Raw genomic sequence first — 17770 nt, forward strand, 5'->3', positions numbered from 1 at the left:
AACTGTTACTTAGGGCCACAGAATTGTTACTCGGACAGACACAGAATTGTTACTCAGGGACACAGAATTGTTACTGAGGGCCACAGAACCGTTACTTAGGGCCAAAGAAACGTTACTCAGGGACACAGAATTGTTACTGAGGGCCACATAACCGTTACTTAGGGCCACATAATTGTTACTCAGGGACAGACACAGAATTGTTACTGAGGGACACAGAATTGTTACTGAGGGCCACAACCGTTACTTAGGGCCACAGAATTGTTACTCAGGGACACAGAATTGTTACTGAGGGCCACAGAACCGTTACTTAGGGCCACAGAAACGTTAATCAGGGACACAGAATTGTTACTGAGGGCCACAGAACCGTTACTTAGGGCCACATAAAAGTTAATCAGGGACACAGAATTGTTACTGAGGGCCACAGAACCGTTACTTAGGGCCACAGAATTGTTTCTCAGGGACAGACACAGAATTGTTTCTTGAGGGACACAGAATTGTTACTGAGGGCCACAGAACCGTTACTTAGGGCCACAGAAACGTTAATCAGGGACACAGAATTGTTACTGAGGGCCACAGAACCGTTACTTAGGGCCACGTAAACGTTAATCAGGGACAGACACAGAATTGTTACTGAGGGCCACAGAACCGTTACTTAGGGCCACAGAATTGTTACTCAGGGACACAGAATTGTTACTGAGGGCCACAGAACCGTTACTTAGGGCCACAGAATTGTTACTCAGGGACACAGAATTGTTACTGAGGGCCACAGAATTGTTACTCGGACAGACACAGAATTGTTACTCAGGGACACAGAATTGTTACTGAGGGCAACAGAACCGTTACTTAGGGCCACATAAACGTTAATCAGGGACACAGAATTGTTACTGAGGGCCACAGAACCGTTACTTAGGGCCACAGAATTGTTACTCACGGACAGACACAGAATTGTTTCTTGAGGGACACAGAATTGTTACTGAGGGCCACAGAACCGTTACTTAGGGCCACAGAATTGTTACTCAGGGACAGACACAGAATTGTTACTGAGGGACACAGAATTGTTACTGAGGGCCACAGAACCGTTACTTAGGGCCACAGAGTTGTTACTCAGGGACACAGAATTGTTACTGAGGGCCACAGAACTGTTACTGAGGGCCACAGAATTGTTACTCGGACAGACACAGAATTGTTACTCAGGGACACAGAATTGTTACTGAGGACCACAGAACCGTTACTTAGGGCCACAGAATTGTTACTCAGGGACACAGAATTGTTACTGAGGGCCACAGAACTGTTACTTAGGGCCACATTATTGTTACTCGGACAGACACAGAATTGTTACTCAGGGACACAGAATTGTTACTGAGGGCCACAGAACCGTTACTTAGGGCCACATAAACGTTAATCAGGGACACAGAATTGTTACTGAGGGCCACAGAACCGTTACTTAGGGCCACAGAATTGTTACTCAGGGACAGACACAGAATTGTTACTGAGGGACACAGAATTGTTACTGAGGGCCACAGAACCGTTACTTAGGGCCACAGAATTGTTACTCAGGGACAGACACAGAATTGTTACTCAGGGACACAGAATCTTTGAATTAAAGAGTATGTCAGACAACATGCAGAGGAGTGGCAGAGGAGGCAATGTTTTAGGAGCGAGCAGACGTGGCAGCAGAGGAAGGGGTCGAGGCAGCACTATTCGCAGCCAGAGGCCAGTGCTCCCGGTGTCATCCAGCGGTCGTGTCTCCACCGACAACCCTGCCGTCATTGATTGGTTGGCTCGGTCGTCTTCCTCTTCCCAGGTCACCTCTGACACCTACAGCCAACGGTCGGTGGGTACGTCAGACACAACCGTTAGTTGGCATGGCCCGGGACCAAGCCCACTGAAATCACGTGTCCTCTACCTGCCCCTGTCCTTTGGTGTTCCCTCACCAAGCGAAGTATCGCATGCTGTGGGCTGAGCCCCACTGTACAGTGAGGAAGAGCTAACAGAGGGCGGTCAGGAACGGGGGGAGACATCCGCCTTTTCAGCAGCCAGGCGAAGAAGTAGTGGTGAGGAGAGTGGCTCGGTAGCCGGTCTAGAGACAGGTCTGTCTCCTGACCCAGACGCAGCCGAGGGGGCTAGTAGTGAGGCAGAGACCCTACTTGATGATGAGGAGGTTGATCGCACTTGGCAGCCTCGTCGTCTTCAGGCAATTTCTTCCGCATCATCAGGAGAAGAGGGTGGCAGCTTGGCAGCGAGCGAAACAGTCGGTGGGTTGCCCAGGAGGCAGCAGGGTCGCAGCAGTGTCAGTGGAGCCAAATGGCCACGGAGTAGAGCACCAGCTCCACTGCAGCCTACCACCACGGCCAGTAGTGGTGCCGGTGTGCACGGAGGAAGCAGCAGTCAGCCAGTGAGGAGTATCGGGGGCAAAGTTTCCTACTCGGCGGTGTGGCAATTTTTCGTCAAGCCGCCCGAGGAAGTAAACGTAGCCGTATGTCGACTATGTGGCCAGAAAGTCAAGCGTGGCCAGGGGGCCCATGTTGGGACTACAGCGTCGCGGCAGCATATGCAGCGTCGCCATTTGGTGGCCTGGGAAAACCGTGATAAAGATACGGCGGTTCTGCCCGCCCCAGCCCCCGCTCCATCACCCGCTCCGTTACTTGCTCCGTCACCCGACGTCAATCGCCCTCCATCAGCCAGTCAAGGCTCCAACACCTCTGCTGAGGGGAGTTGTCGCTCGTTGGCATCTTCCGCTCGTTCAGATGCTCCTTCTCCTGCTACTCCTCTTCACGGATTCCGTCAGCAGTCTTTCTTGGAATCCGTTTCCAAGAGACAACAGTTTGCGAGCACGCACCCGACGGTGCAAAAGCTGAACGTCCTCCTGTCCAAGTTGCTGGTGCTGCAGTCCCTCCCTTTCCAAGTGGTGGACTCAGCACCTTTCCGAGAAATGATGGCTTGTGCCGCGCTGCGGTGGAGAGTGCCAAGCCGACATTTGTTCGCCAAAAAGGCAGTGCCAGCCCTGCATTCACATGTAGAAGAGATGGTGGGCCAGTCTTTGAGCATGTCGGTCTCTGCCAAAGTGCACGGCAGCGCCGACGTGTGGAGCTGTAACTACGGTCAGGGACAGTACATGTCATTTATGGCCCACTGGGTGAACGTGGTGCCGTCACAGCCGCACCAGCAACTTGGACAGGTCACGCCGCTTTTGCCTCCACGTTTGCACGTCCTTGGTCCGGCAAAGATGTCCGCCTCTACCACCTCTTCTTCCGCCGTGTCCTCAGCCGCCACCCCCGTGCCAAGTCCCATTACCCGACCGGCATATCACATGTGCAGGGCGCAACGGTGTCACGCTGTGCTGCACCTGGTATGCCTTGGTGAACGTAGTCACACAGGGGAGGAACTTCTCAGTGTAATGAACAGAGAAATCGACAGATGGCTGTCTCCGCGCAAACTGAAAATCGGAACCATGTTGACCGACAACGGAAAGAACATGGTGTCTGCTCTGCGTCAAGGAAGGTTGTGCCATGCGCCATGCATGGCTCACGTGTTCAATCTGGTTGTCAAGCGGTTCCTAAAATCCACTATCCCACTGCAAGACATCCTTAAAATGTCACGTAAACTTTGCATGCATTTCAGCCATTCCTACACCGCAAAGCACACCCTCCTTGAGCTGCAGCGGCAGAACGGAATTGCACAGCATCGCCTGATCTGCGACGTTGCAACAAGGTGGAATTCAACCCTACACATGTTAGACCGCCTTTACGAACAGCGAAAGGCCATCACCGATTTCCTGATGTTACAAGCGGATAAAGGTACTCCCCTGTGTAACTTCGATGTCAGCCATTGGCAGCTCATGCGTGACACCTGCCGCTTGCTCAGGCCCTTTGAGGAGGCCACGCTATTCGTGAGTCGGCAGGACTATGGGATGAACGACGTCATTCCTCTGTTGCACGTCCTGGAACAAATGCTGTTAACAATGGCTGGTCAGGGTGCGGTAGACGTGGCGCACAGATCTCAACGCCACATGACCCCTGTGGGGGCAGGACAGGAAGAAGAGGAGGAGGTAGAGGAGGACATTTGTGCTCAGGAATTATTGAGTGAAATGGGTGGTTTTTCCACTCAGCGGACAGGAGTGGAGGAGCAGGAGCATCTGGTAGAGGAGGAGGAGGAGACAGAGGACCCAGACGCACCGTGGCAGTATGCTGTGGAGATGGAGGCAGGGAGTCCCTCGCATTCCTTGGCACAAATGGCCCATAGCATGCTCAGTTGCTTGCGTAGCGACAGCCGAATAATAACCATCAGACAGAGGGATGACTTTTGGCTGTCCACCTTGTTGGACCCTCGCTACCGTTCAAAAATGGTGGCCTTTTTCACACCTGCTGAGAGGGAGGCCAAAATAACGTACTATAAAAACCACCTATGTAGTCAGTTGGTCTCTGCCTTTGTGCGCCAACGTCCATCCTCAGACACTGTGGGCCCTGTGCGCTCGCGTTCCGCTGCCATGGCAGCAGGGGAGGGGTGGGGTGGTAGGAGCAGTGGCAGCTCCACCAGCAGCGGCTGCCTCAGTCTGCAGTCGATGATGAGTAGCTTTCTTCACCAGCGCAGTGAGGAAACTACTAACCTGCCGCAGCAGCAGCAGCAGCATCAGGTGGACCTGGAGCAGGACCTCAAACAACAGGCTTGGGCCTACTTGGACAGCACCCTGCCAACCGAGGTAGACAATCCCCTTGACTACTGGGCAACGAAACTTGACCTTTGGCCCCAACTAGCTGAATTTGCCCTTGAAAGGCTGTCATGCCCGGCCAGTAGCGTGGCATCGGAGCGCGTGTTTAGTGCGGCAGGAGGTATTGTAACTCCGCGGAGGACACGACTGTCCACCCAAAGTGTGGAGAGACTCACGTTTGTGAAAATGAATCAGGCGTGGATTAGTCTGGATTTCAAACCACCAGTTCCTGACACAACTGACTAATTCCGCCATGAATCATGCCTCAAACATGTGCCACTTTCAGGTCTCCTCACACACTGCTGGTGTGTTCCATTTTTTGTCATAGGGTGCTGGCAGATTACGGGCCTCCCATAGCTGCTGCCAGGCACCTAATCTGCCATGGGCCCCTATACCGCCTCCTCATGCTGCTGCCAGGTCCACAGTCTCTTATGCCATGTGCCACTTTCAGGTCTCCTCACACTGCTGGTGTGTTCAATTTTTTGACATAGGGTGCTGGCAGATTACGGGCCTCCCATAGCTGCTGCCAGGCCCCTAATCTGCCATGGGCCCCTATATACCGCCTCCTCATGCTGCTGCCAGGTCCAGAGTCTCTCATGGGTCCCTGTACGGCCTCCCATTGCTGCTGTCTCCATCGCCACACTCTGCCATGTGCCACTTTCAGGTCTCCTCACACACTGCTGGTGTGTTGAATTTTTTGACATAGGGTGCTGGCAGATTACGGGCCTCCTATAGCTGCTGCCAGGCCCCTAATCTGCCATAGGCCCCTATATACCGCCTCCTCATGCTGCTGCCAGGTCCAGAGTCTCTCATGGTCCCTGTACGGCCTCCCATTGCTGCTGTCTCCATCGCCACACTCTGCCATGTGCCACTTTCAGGTCTCCTCACACACTGCTGGTGTGTTGAATTTTTTGACATAGGGTGCTGGCAGATTACGGGCCTCCTATAGCTGCTGCCAGGCCCCTAATCTGCCATGGGCCCCTATATACCACCTCCTCATGCTGCTGCCAGGTCCAGAGTCTCTCATGGGTCCCTGTACGGCCTCCCATTGCTGCTGTCTCCATCGCCACACTCTGCCATGTGCCACTTTCAGGTCTCCTCACACACTGCTGGTGTGTTGAATTTTTTGACATAGGGTGCTGGCAGATTACGGGCCTCCTATAGCTGCTGCCAGGCCCCTAATCTGCCATGGGCCCCTATATACCGCCTCCTCATGCTGCTGCCAGGCCCAGAGTCTCTCATGGGTCCCTGTACGGCCTCCCATTGCTGCTGTCTCCATCGCCACACTCTGCCATGTGCCACATTCAGGTCTCTTCACACTGCTGGTGTGTTGAATTTTTTGACATAGGGTGCTGGCAGATTACGGGCCTCCTATAGCTGCTGCCAGGCCCCTAATCTGCCATGGGCCCCTATACCGCCTCCTCATGCTGCTGCTAGGTCCACAGTCTCTTATGCCATGTGCCACTTTCAGGTCTCCTCACACTGCTGGTGTGTTCAATTTTTTGACATAGGGTGCTGGCAGATTACGGGCCTCCCATAGCTGCTGCCAGGCCCCTAATCTGCCATGGGCCCCTATATACCGCCTCCTCATGCTGCTGCCAGGTCCAGAGTCTCTCATGGGTCCCTGTACGGCCTCCCATTGCTGCTGTCTCCATCGCCACACTCTGCCATGTGCCACTTTCAGGTCTCCTCACACACTGCTGGTGTGTTGAATTTTTTGACATAGGGTGCTGGCAGATTACGGGCCTCCTATAGCTGCTGCCAGGCCCCTAATCTGCCATGGGCCCCTATATACCGCCTCCTCATGCTGCTGCCAAGTCCAGAGTCTCTCATGGGTCCCTGTACGGCCTCCCATTGCTGCTGTCTCCATCGCCACACTCTGCCATGTGCCACTTTCAGGTCTCCTCACACACTGCTGGTGTGTTGAATTTTGTGACATAGGGTGCTGGCAGATTACGGGCCTCCTATAGCTGCTGCCAGGCCCCTAATCTGCCATGGGCCCCTATACCGCCTCCTCATGCTGCTGCCAGGTCCAGAGTCTCTCATGGGTCCCTGTACGGCCTCCCATTGCTGCTGTCTCCATCGCCACACTCTGCCATGTGCCACTTTCAGGTCTCCTCACACACTGCTGGTGTGTTGAATTTTTTGACATAGGGTGCTGGCAGATTACGGGCCTCCTATAGCTGCTGCCAGGCCCCTAATCTGCCATGGGCCCCTATATACCGCCTCCTCATGCTGCTGCCAGGTCCAGAGTCTCTCATGGGTCCCTGTACGGCCTCCCATTGCTGCTGTCTCCATCGCCACACTCTGCCATGTGCCACATTCAGGTCTCTTCACACTGCTGGTGTGTTGAATTTTTTGACATAGGGTGCTGGCAGATTACGGGCCTCCCATAGCTGCTGCCAGGCCCCTAATCTGCCATGGGCCCCTGTACCGCCTACTCATGCTGCTGCCTGGTCCACAGTGTCTCATGCCATGTGCCACTTTCAGGTCTCCTCACACTGCTGGTGTGTTGAATTTTTTGACATAGGGTGCTGGCAGATTACGGGCCTCCTATAGCTGCTGCCAGGCCCCTAATCTGCCATGGGCCCCTATACCGCCTCCTCATGCTGCTGCCAGGTCCACAGTCTCTTATGCCATGTGCCACTTTCAGGTCTCCTCACACTGCTGGTGTGTTCAATTTTTTGACATAGGGTGCTGGCAGATTACGGGCCTCCCATAGCTGCTGCCAGGCCCCTAATCTGCCATGGGCCCCTATATACCGCCTCCTCATGCTGCTGCCAGGTCCAGAGTCTCTCATGGGTCCCTGTACGGCCTCCCATTGCTGCTGTCTCCATCGCCACACTCTGCCATGTGCCACTTTCAGGTCTCCTCACACACTGCTGGTGTGTTGAATTTTTTGACATAGGGTGCTGGCAGATTACGGGCCTCCTATAGCTGCTGCCAGGCCCCTAATCTGCCATGGGCCCCTGTACCGCCTCCTCATGCTGCTGCCAGGTCCACAGTGTCTCATGCCATGTGCCACTTTCAGGTCTCCTCACACTGCTGGTGTGTTGAATTTTTTGACATAGGGTGCTGGCAGATTACGGGCCTCCTATAGCTGCTGCCAGGCCCCTAATCTGCCATGGGCCCCTATATACCGCCTCCTCATGCTGCTGCCAGGTCCAGAGTCTCTCATGGGTCCCTGTACGGCCTCCCATTGCTGCTGTCTCCATCGCCACACTCTGCCATGTGCCACTTTCAGGTCTCCTCACACACTGCTGGTGTGTTGAATTTTTTGACATAGGGTGCTGGCAGATTACGGGCCTCCTATAGCTGCTGCCAGGCCCCTAATCTGCCATGGGCCCCTGTACCGCCTCCTCATGCTGCTGCCAGGTCCACAGTGTCTCATGCCATGTGCCACTTTCAGGTCTCCTCACACTGCTGGTGTGTTGAATTTTTTGACATAGGGTGCTGGCAGATTACGGGCCTCCTATAGCTGCTGCCAGGCCCCTAATCTGCCATGGGCCCCTATATACCGCCTCCTCATGCTGCTGCCAGGTCCAGAGTCTCTCATGGGTCCCTGTACGGCCTCCCATTGCTGCTGTCTCCATCGCCACACTCTGCCATGTGCCACATTCAGGTCTCTTCACACTGCTGGTGTGTTGAATTTTTTGACATAGGGTGCTGGCAGATTACGGGCCTCCCATAGCTGCTGCCAGGCCCCTAATCTGCCATGGGCCCCTGTACCGCCTCCTCATGCTGCTGCCAGGTCCACAGTGTCTCATGCCATGTGCCACTTTCAGGTCTCCTCACACTGCTGGTGTGTTGAATTTTTTGACATAGGGTGCTGGCAGATTACGGGCCTCCTATAGCTGCTGCCAGGCCCCTAATCTGCCATGGGCCCCTATATACCGCCTCCTCATGCTGCTGCCAGGTCCAGAGTCTCTCATGGGTCCCTGTACGGCCTCCCATTGCTGCTGTCTCCATCGCCACACTCTGCCATGTGCCACTTTCAGGTCTCCTCACACACTGCTGGTGTGTTGAATTTTTTGACATAGGGTGCTGGCAGATTACGGGCCTCCCATTGCTTCTGCCAGGCCCGTAATCTGCCATGGGCCCCCGTACCGACTCCTCATGCTGTGACGTTGCAACAAGGTGGAATTCAACCCTACATATGTTAGACCGCCTTTACGAACAGCAAAAGGCCATCACCGATTTCCTGATGTTAAAAGCGGATAAAGGTACTCCCTGTGTAACTTCGATGTCAGCCATTGGCAGCTCATGCGTGACACCTGCGCTTGCTCAGGCCCTTTGAGGAGGCCACGCTATTTGTGAGTCGGCAGGACTATGGGACGAACGACGTCATTCCTCTGTTGCACGTCCTGGAACAAATGCTGTTAACAATGGCTTGTCAGGGTGCGGTAGATGTGGCGCACAGATCTCAACGCCACATGACCCCTGTGGGGGCAGGACAGGAAGAAGAGGAGGAGGTAGAGGAGGACATTGGTGCTCAGGAATTATTGAGTGAAATGGGTTTTTTTTCCACTCAGCGGACAGGAGTGGAGGAGCAGGAGCATCTGGTAGAGGAGGAGGAAGAGGAGACAGAGGACCCAGACGCACCGTGGCAGTATGCTGTGGAGATGGAGGCAGGGAGTCCCTCGCATTCCTTGGCACAAATGGCCCATAGCATGCTCGCTTGCTTGCGTACCGACAGCCGAATAATAACCATCAGACAGAGGGATGACTTTTGGCTGTCCACCTTGTTGGAACCTCGCTACCGTTCCAAAATGGTGGCCTTTTTCACACCTGCTGAGAGGGAGGCCAAAATAACGTACTATAAAAACCACCTATGTAGTCAGCTGGTCTGCGCCAACGTCCATCCTCAGACACTGTGGGCCCTGTGCGCTCGCGTTCCGCTGCCATGGCAGCAGGGGAGGGGTGGGGTGGTAGGAGCAGTGGCAGCTCCACCAGCAGCGGCTGCCTCAGTCTGCAGTCGATGATGAGTAGCTTTCTTCACCAGCGCAGTGAGGAAACTACTAACCAGCAGCAGCATCAGGTGGACCTGGAGCAGGACCTCAAACAACAGGCTTAGGCCTACTTGGACAGCACCCTGCCAACCGAGGTAGACAATCCCCTTGACTACTGGGCAACGAAACTTGACCTTTGGCCCCAACTAGCTGAATTTGCCCTTGAAAGGCTGTCATGCCCGGCCAGTAGCGTGGCATCGGAGCGCGTGTTTAGTGCGGCAGGAGGTATTGTAACTCCGCGGAGGACACGACTGTCCACCCAAAGTGTGGAGAGACTCACGTTTGTGAAAATGAATCAGGCGTGGATTAGTCTGGATTTCAAACCACCAGTTCCTGACACAACTGACTAAATCCGCCATGAATCATGCCTCAAACATGTGCCACTTTCAGGTCTCCTCACACTGCTGGTGTGTTCCATTTTTTGTCATAGGGTGCTGGCAGATTACGGGCCTCCCATAGCTGCTGCCAGGCCCCTAATCTGCCATGGGCCCCTATACCGCCTCCTCATGCTGCTGCCAAGTCCAGAGTCTCTCATGGGTCCCTGTACGGCCTCCCATTGCTGCTGTCTCCATCGCCACACTCTGCCATGTGCCACTTTCAGGTCTCCTCACACTGCTGGTGTGTTCAATTTTTTGACATAGGGTGCTGGCAGATTACGGGCCTCCCATAGCTGCTGCCAGGCCCCTAATCTGCCATGGGCCCCTATACCGCCTCCTCATGTTGCTGCCAAGTCCAGAGTCTGTCATGGGTCCCTGTACGGCCTCCCATTACTCCCGCTCTGCCATGTGCCACTTTGAGGTCTCCTCACACTCCTGCTGTTTTCCATTTTGTCATAGGTTGCTGGCAGATTACAGGCCTCCCATAGGTGCTGCCAGGCCCCAAATCTGCCATGGGCCCCCGTACCGCCTCGTCACGCTGCTGCTGGGTCCACAGTGTGACATGGGTCCCTGTACCACCTCCCATTGCTCCCACTCTGCCATGTGCCACTTTGAGGTCTCCTCACACTCCTGCTGGTTTCCATTTTGTCATAGGTTGCTGTATGGCCTCCCATTGCTGCTGCCTCCACCGCCACACTGTGGCTCCAAACACTGGTTTTGGCCCCGTGACTGCCCAAATGAGTGAAGTGTGCGGTGATTCTAAGATCGACGGCACTCATCTGCATGTCATACTGACTGACAGTATTATTTCTCTTCCCCAGCAGACTCCAAGGGCATTTAAATTAAAGGTACAGTGTTCTGCACTAATATTAAGTCTCTCTGAAGCCTAGAAACACCCTTTTTTAAGTTAAATTCACAGCGAATATATTCGACTCGAATCGAATATTGTCCACGAATTCGCCGAATCAGTCGAATCGAATTTTTGAATACTTCGCTCATCTCTAATGACAAGCACAGGGACTGTTGCAATATGCATGGTTTTACTGTTCGTCATTAGTATGTGACACTTATTTTTTTGATAACAGCTTATATGTCACTGTAATGTGTCACGATTATACTGTTTTATTTGATCGTCTCTTATTCCATTTTTTAACTTGGGTGTAGTTATGGATGGATCACTTTAAGGATCTTAATTATATGTGATCCTGCAGTCTTTTTATATCCATTAAAATGCACATATGTGCTTTTTACATATTTATGTTTTTTAAATGTATGTCATAATTATTGATATAATTGTTTTTTTACTTCTGGGGTATTTCCCTGGTGATCTAGTATATCTAGATTGTGCATACACCACTATGGATGTGGGCAGATCTTGTCATTTGGGCTTCAGTGTCCATATTGATGACGCGCTCGCGCATGCGCAGTAGCTACACGGTTGGCGTGTGACGTCATTCGCGCATGCGCAGTAACCCGGAGCGGTGCGTAATGCGCATGCGCGACCGCGGGCCTTTTAAACTGGCGTCTAAGGGCAGGATTCACCCCTTTGAAAACGAGCTGTAGCTCTAAACATGTTAGGGGATCCACCCTACTGATGCCTTTGCTATTGAGGATCCACTAGCCACCAGGGAACTGCCTTACCAGACCTGGATGAGTATATCTGCATTACCCTTACATTATATGACTATGTACTTATGATACCACTAGCCACCAGGGTTTCATTTATTGGACCTGGATCTGTATGCAGTAACCACCAGGGAGCCTAACCATTTGGGCCTGGATGTATAGTTTGTCGATGTTCTGGTCGTTCTGCTTACATCTTGTGTTTTTAATAAACGTACTTCACTATAAGCGCTTTCTTGCCTCCCGGCTCGTTTTTTTAATGAGCTTATGTAAGGTGACGTTTTGGATTGGAAAGCCAGAGGGAGCTTTGTTAGCGGTGTACCTGTGTCCTGGATGTTCGGATATGACCAGAGGGTGCCCAGGCTATTGACCAGACCATGATGCCCGGTTGCTGTTGAATTGCATACAATGCTCATATTGTGTGTACTTGTGGTAAGCGCACAACCTCACTATCTTCCTATATCTCACCGAATGTGATCTGGAGCAGCATTGGATCATCTCTGTTTTGCTTCTGACTGATATATATGAGTTATTATATGAACTTCTATGTGATTATTTCATATTGCAACAGTCCCTGTGCTTGTCATCTGTTCTCTAGCGCTACATACCCCATTTATAAGTTATACTAATATTTATATTTCGTTAAGGAGATATATTTTATTTCTGTTATATGAGATAATTAAAATCCTACTGTAATTATTTTCTATGTATTCTGTTATGTAAAAACATGAAAAATTAATATATATATATACTGTATGCTAACAAAAAAAATAACCAAACTTTGTCACCTACATGAAAGGTAGGAAGTGATCAGTGATATCTGTCAGCAGCTTGTTTGTAACATTCCTGAGCATCCTTCAAAGTCTCAATCAATTTCTCTTGAATCTAATGTAATGTGGTTAATCAGTTGGTAACAGCAGGAATTAGAGTTGAAAAAGGGAGATTGAGAATAAAAACTGGATGATACCAGGTGTTTAAGAAAAAAGGGCTTTGTGAAGTGGAGCTATGTTTAGAATTGCTATAAGCGAATTGTGACGTAGGTAGATAGTCCATCCAGTCATCCTGGAGACAACATACAAAACACTGAAGGTACTGCTCTAGACTTGATTGGACCTCTCAGTCTGACCATTAGACTGAGGATGAATAACATAAGATGGGTTAATTGCAACACCTATACAGTAGCTGAGCAAAAACATCTCCAGAATTTTGAAGTAACCTGCACCCCTCTATCAGACAAGACATCATCAGGAATTCCATGTAGTTTAAGACTTCTTGAACCATCAACTCTGCAGCTTGTTCAGCAGAGGGTACCCTTTTAACAGGTATAGGGAGATGTTCAACGAATACCAAGATAGTGGTCATCTCTTTTGAGAGAGATAGTCTATTGAGATTGACCCCCAAGGTCTTGATGGAACAGGGAGTGGTTGGAGCAGCCCCAAAGGAGAACATCGAGGTGTTCTATGCTTCTGCTTGATCCAAATCTGCAGCCATTTGTTACTGGCCTTTGTCTTTTTTACTGACTACACTTCTGCTTGATCCCTACCTGCTATATCTGTTATTAGACCACAGCTTTATCACCTCCTGGAGGGCAATCCTGAGGACCGTGAGCTGGTACCAACACACAACACAACCCATCTCCAGTATCGGGAGCATGGGAGAATACTGGTTAGTGCCTAGGGGGGCACCACATGTGATCCACATCATCCGCCAGGCTGACCTGTTTGTGTACTCTTCCAGCTGGTTGGTGGGAGTCTTTCTACTGCTATAGCTACTGATTTCTGAGCCTGACCCCTGGCTGTGACATCAGGAATTACATGTAGTTTAAAGCCTTCCTTAACCATCAGTTCTGCAGTTTGTTTAGCAGTGGTTACCCATTTAACTGGTATAAAATAAGCCATCATAGTGAGATGGTCGCTGACTACCAAGATAATGGTCATTTCTTTTAAGGGATGTACTTCAACCACAAAATTCATAGAAATTGACCTTTATGGTCTTGATGGAACAGGGAGTGGTTGAAATAACCTCAAAGGAGATTGGTGTGTCTTATTGCGGGCACAGGTCAAGCAGGAGGCCACTTAGCTTTTGACATCTTTCTTGTAACCAGGCCACTAAAAGTAACATAATAAATGTTTTTCTTGTCTTATAAACCCCAAAATTTCCAGCAAGTTTAGTGTCATTAGCCAACCTGAGGGCTTCTACAGTACTTGAGCAAATTCAGGTACATAGAGACGATGTGCTTGAGTCCAAATTCTGTAATCAAGGTTATTATCCTTAGGGAGATGATTGATAAGTAGGTAATTATTATACCCAGAGGCATAACTAGAACCTTCAGGGTCCCCGTGCAAGAAACCATGAAGGGCCCCCCTGACCAAATGGTCCCGGGGCCCTTCCCACTGATCCCAAGGCCCTTTACTCCCATTATGGGGCCCTTTATTGCGGTCCCCCACTGTAAATATAGTTGTATTGTACATATTTTTTTGCCAATGGTTTTATTCTGTTTTTCAACTTCAGGAAAACATCAGCATCACCCTAATAAGGTCAGAATGAGCGGAGTATTAGAGTATTCTATAAAGTAGTGGTGTTGCCTGTGGTGACCAATCAGATTGGCAGTGTAATTGCTGGGATACAGGGATAAGACTGGACGCTATGTGAAACTCATGTCCCTTTCCTTTCTGGGCCATCCCAGTATGTATTCAGCACCCCATCCCTCCTAGACAGAGCAGTGAGTGCAGCTCACTTACCCCTGAGACTTGCAGGCAATCTTCCTCTAGAACTCAGATGCTGGCCCCTTGCACATGACAAGTTGCATAAATATGTCATCTTATTGATATTATGATTATATTATTTTACATTATTATTCTTGCATGTTACTTGTTCAGGATTTCTTCTGTATGTTTAAGAGGCTATATAGGTGATATAGAAGACATATAATGGAGACATAATGTTGTATCTTTGTATTAAAACATCTATAATAAGTATATATCTACACTATAATAAATATATATCTAGTTAGATATCTTAGAAATACAAAGATGAAACTTACAATGCTCTGTACGTGACATTAGGGGGTTTCAACTATCAATGAACTTAAGACTTATATTCTGAGAAATGTGCTAGTTTGGCAATAGAAGATGTATTCCGAAAATTATGTTTAAACAGATGTGTTCTAGGGATATTTGGGAATTTCCAAATGTCACATTATCATAAAATGTTTTTGTAATCATCTATTTTGATCCAATGTGTAATTATATAGATTGAATGTTTAGTTGAAGATTTGGCTAAACAATGTGAGATGAGGACATGTGAACATACTGACATTTGGCATGGCCAATAAGATGTAAATACGTTGACTTTTGACATGATTTTGAAGATTGTGTAATGTTAGTTCGGAAATTTCCACCCTCCCCAAACATGTGGCCATAGATAGATGTGTATAAAAAGTGAATATTTTAAACCTGTAATTACCACATGGCATCTTGCTGTTCGTCCACTGTACATCGCAAGCTGATTGACGTCTATTGACGTATTACCATCACAATAAGGAGCGGTGTCTGCACTGCCATCTTCCTCCGAGTGTCCTGAGGAATGCAGTCTGTGTCCTGCTCCATCATATCTCTATTCCATCAAACTTTGCTGGTGCTCTTTTCATCCCCATCCTACCCAACGAAGCCGCCCCCTCTCCTCAGACACAGCCCGCACCGATGTGTATGCACACACAGTCTCCCATGCTCCAGCGCACATCCTGCCAGGAGCATTCCATCTGGGGACTGACACAATGGGCATGGGCCCCTTGGAGCATAGGCAGTGACCCCTCGAGCTACACTCATGAGCGGGCTCTATTCCTGCCTTGGGGCCCCCCACAATGATGGAAGCCCAGGGCCTGGTTGAAAGTGCGACCTTTGTGACCCTGGTAGTTCCGCCACTGATTATACCCCTCTTTGAGAAGATTGAAGAATGTCTTGGAACTTGTCACTCCTAGGAAGTTCTTTTGAGGCAGGATCGAACATTCAGAGGTGCTTTCCTGGAGAGACCCAGACAAACAGTCCAACATGCTTATCTAGAAGTCAATCTTTTGGTATAGCTATTCTAATTTTTTATGATCAGTGGGAACAGTTACAGGATGATTGTCTCCTTTCAACAGATGCTTTTATTTGGAAAAAGCTTCCTTAATTATCAGAAATTCCCTATACCCAATATCATATCATGTCTTTTTAGCTGAAAGCAACTGTTAGATAAATTGCTTATAACGCTCAAATATTAATTTGTATATTTTTTAAGCTCAGGCCCTGGAGAATAAAATGGTGTTTTTGCACTTTTTCATTTCATAAGACATTTGTGCAATGCTGTATCAAATGCAAATGTTCAGGAAAAAATTACTTTAATGAATTTTACTTCACACAAACAAAATATAATACCCTATTTTTGGTAAAATATAAAGGATGATATGCTGAGTAAATAGAACATGTCACACTTTAAAATGGTGTACATCCATGGGATGGCGACACTACAGTACCCAACTATCTCCATAGGCAACGCTTTAAAAGCCTGGTTCTAGAGATTTGGCTCTCGCTCTGACATTCGTGGTGATTGTGGTGCAATCGCTCTAGAGTAGCCAGTGATAACACACAGCATAAACCACCTTAAAGGCTGATGTTTGCATAAAAAGGCACTTTGGAAAACTGTAAATCCTAAAGATACCGGAGGTACCTTGATTTTTTGAAATCCTGGAGCTTCTGGGCGTCCTGGATATACTGTAAGGGTAAGTACTTAAACAACTGCTCAGAATATGTTTTCTTTTACCTAGGATAATCTGTAAATATAATACCTGCTAGGAAGAGCCACTTCAGTCAAAGAGCTGAGCACAGTTGCTTCTTTTAACCGCACAAAAGCAGCAAAAGGCTGTTCCATAAAGTCTACTTCGCCAACAAGAACATTGGCTGCCTCTGTTCCTTTTGGAATCTTCTTTCTAAATGTATTTTTCAGCTGAAAAAAAGGGAAGAATTCACAGTTAGTTTAGAAAAAAAACTTATGTAAAGTTTGTATGGTTCTGCACTTTGTTTTTTGTACTGTCTACAGAAACTGGGAAAATCCTGTCAAAATAAAATATGATGAAAAAAAAGAAGTAGGGACACAAGGGGCTCTATGGCTAATACAAATTTATAAGGTGACATCGGACAGCCCTGTCTTGTGCCCCCATGCAAGCAAAAGGGTAGGGAAATTAAGTAAGTCACTGTGATCCTAAGGATCACATATAAGAGTTGTATCCATTTGCAAAAACTGGCACCAAACCCAAAACTAAGCATTACTGCTTGTAAATATCTCCTCAGGGCTAGTGCTAGACTATTTTGCGCCCTAGGCAAGACCAGCTACTTGCGCCTCCCCCCCCCTCCTCAAAAATGTTTTTTTTTTAAACAGTAGAAAATATTAAGTGACAGCAGGCAGCCCAGCCCCCCCCCCCCACACACACACAGGCCCAGATGAATGGGAAGAGAAGGGCTGGAATGCCACAGTGATGCACAGCCAGCTTGCATTAGGGGAGTCTGAGAGGAACACTGGAAGGAGCGGCAGCTCAGCTGCTACACTGGCCCCAGGCACCTGACATCTTCCTCTGTCCTTTTTTCCTCCCCTTTGCTGCCCCTCCCCTCAGCTGGAGGTTCATTCATGACGCATCCCACATAAGAGAGAGTGCTGGCCTGTGCAGTGCGCCCTAGGCGGCCTGCTAGTTTGCCTAGTGGAAGCACTGTCTCCACTCCACACTGTTGAATGTTTTTACTATATCTAAATGGCTCCATTGCTTGGATTATGTACAAACAACAAGACATTCAAAAACATTCTGTCTATATTAACAGCTTCCCAACCACCCTGCAGCAGAAATACTGCTAAAGGACGGCACGGGTGTTCAAAATCATTTATATATACGTGATTCATACTTCCGTAGTAATCACGACCCGCGGGTGCCGTGATTTGATTCCCAAGGGATCATTCATCCAATTTAGGCCAGTGATGGTCGGCCTAAATCGGATGATCGATCCCTGCCCTATCAGGGATCTTCC

The 17770-nt window shown here is 49.4% G+C and overlaps 1 protein-coding gene across 1 annotated transcript in view; it reads right to left on the reverse strand.

Moving 5' to 3' along the window:
- LOC149455100 (electrogenic sodium bicarbonate cotransporter 1-like) overlaps positions 1-17770 on the reverse strand; it is a 619577-nt gene that overhangs the window by 519946 nt on the left and 81861 nt on the right. Inside the window, exon 5 of the mRNA XM_089686634.1 lies at positions 16543-16700. Within this exon, the coding sequence (XP_089542760.1) occupies positions 16543-16625 (83 nt within the window). The 5' untranslated portion in view covers positions 16626-16700. The remainder of the gene's footprint in view (positions 1-16542; positions 16701-17770) is intronic.

This window comes from Staurois parvus, unplaced genomic scaffold (genome assembly GCF_062004578.1).
Source record: "Staurois parvus isolate SC_StPar_1 unplaced genomic scaffold, SC_StPar_1.0 ptg000403l, whole genome shotgun sequence".
In the NCBI taxonomy this organism is placed as follows: Eukaryota; Metazoa; Chordata; class Amphibia; order Anura; family Ranidae; genus Staurois; species Staurois parvus.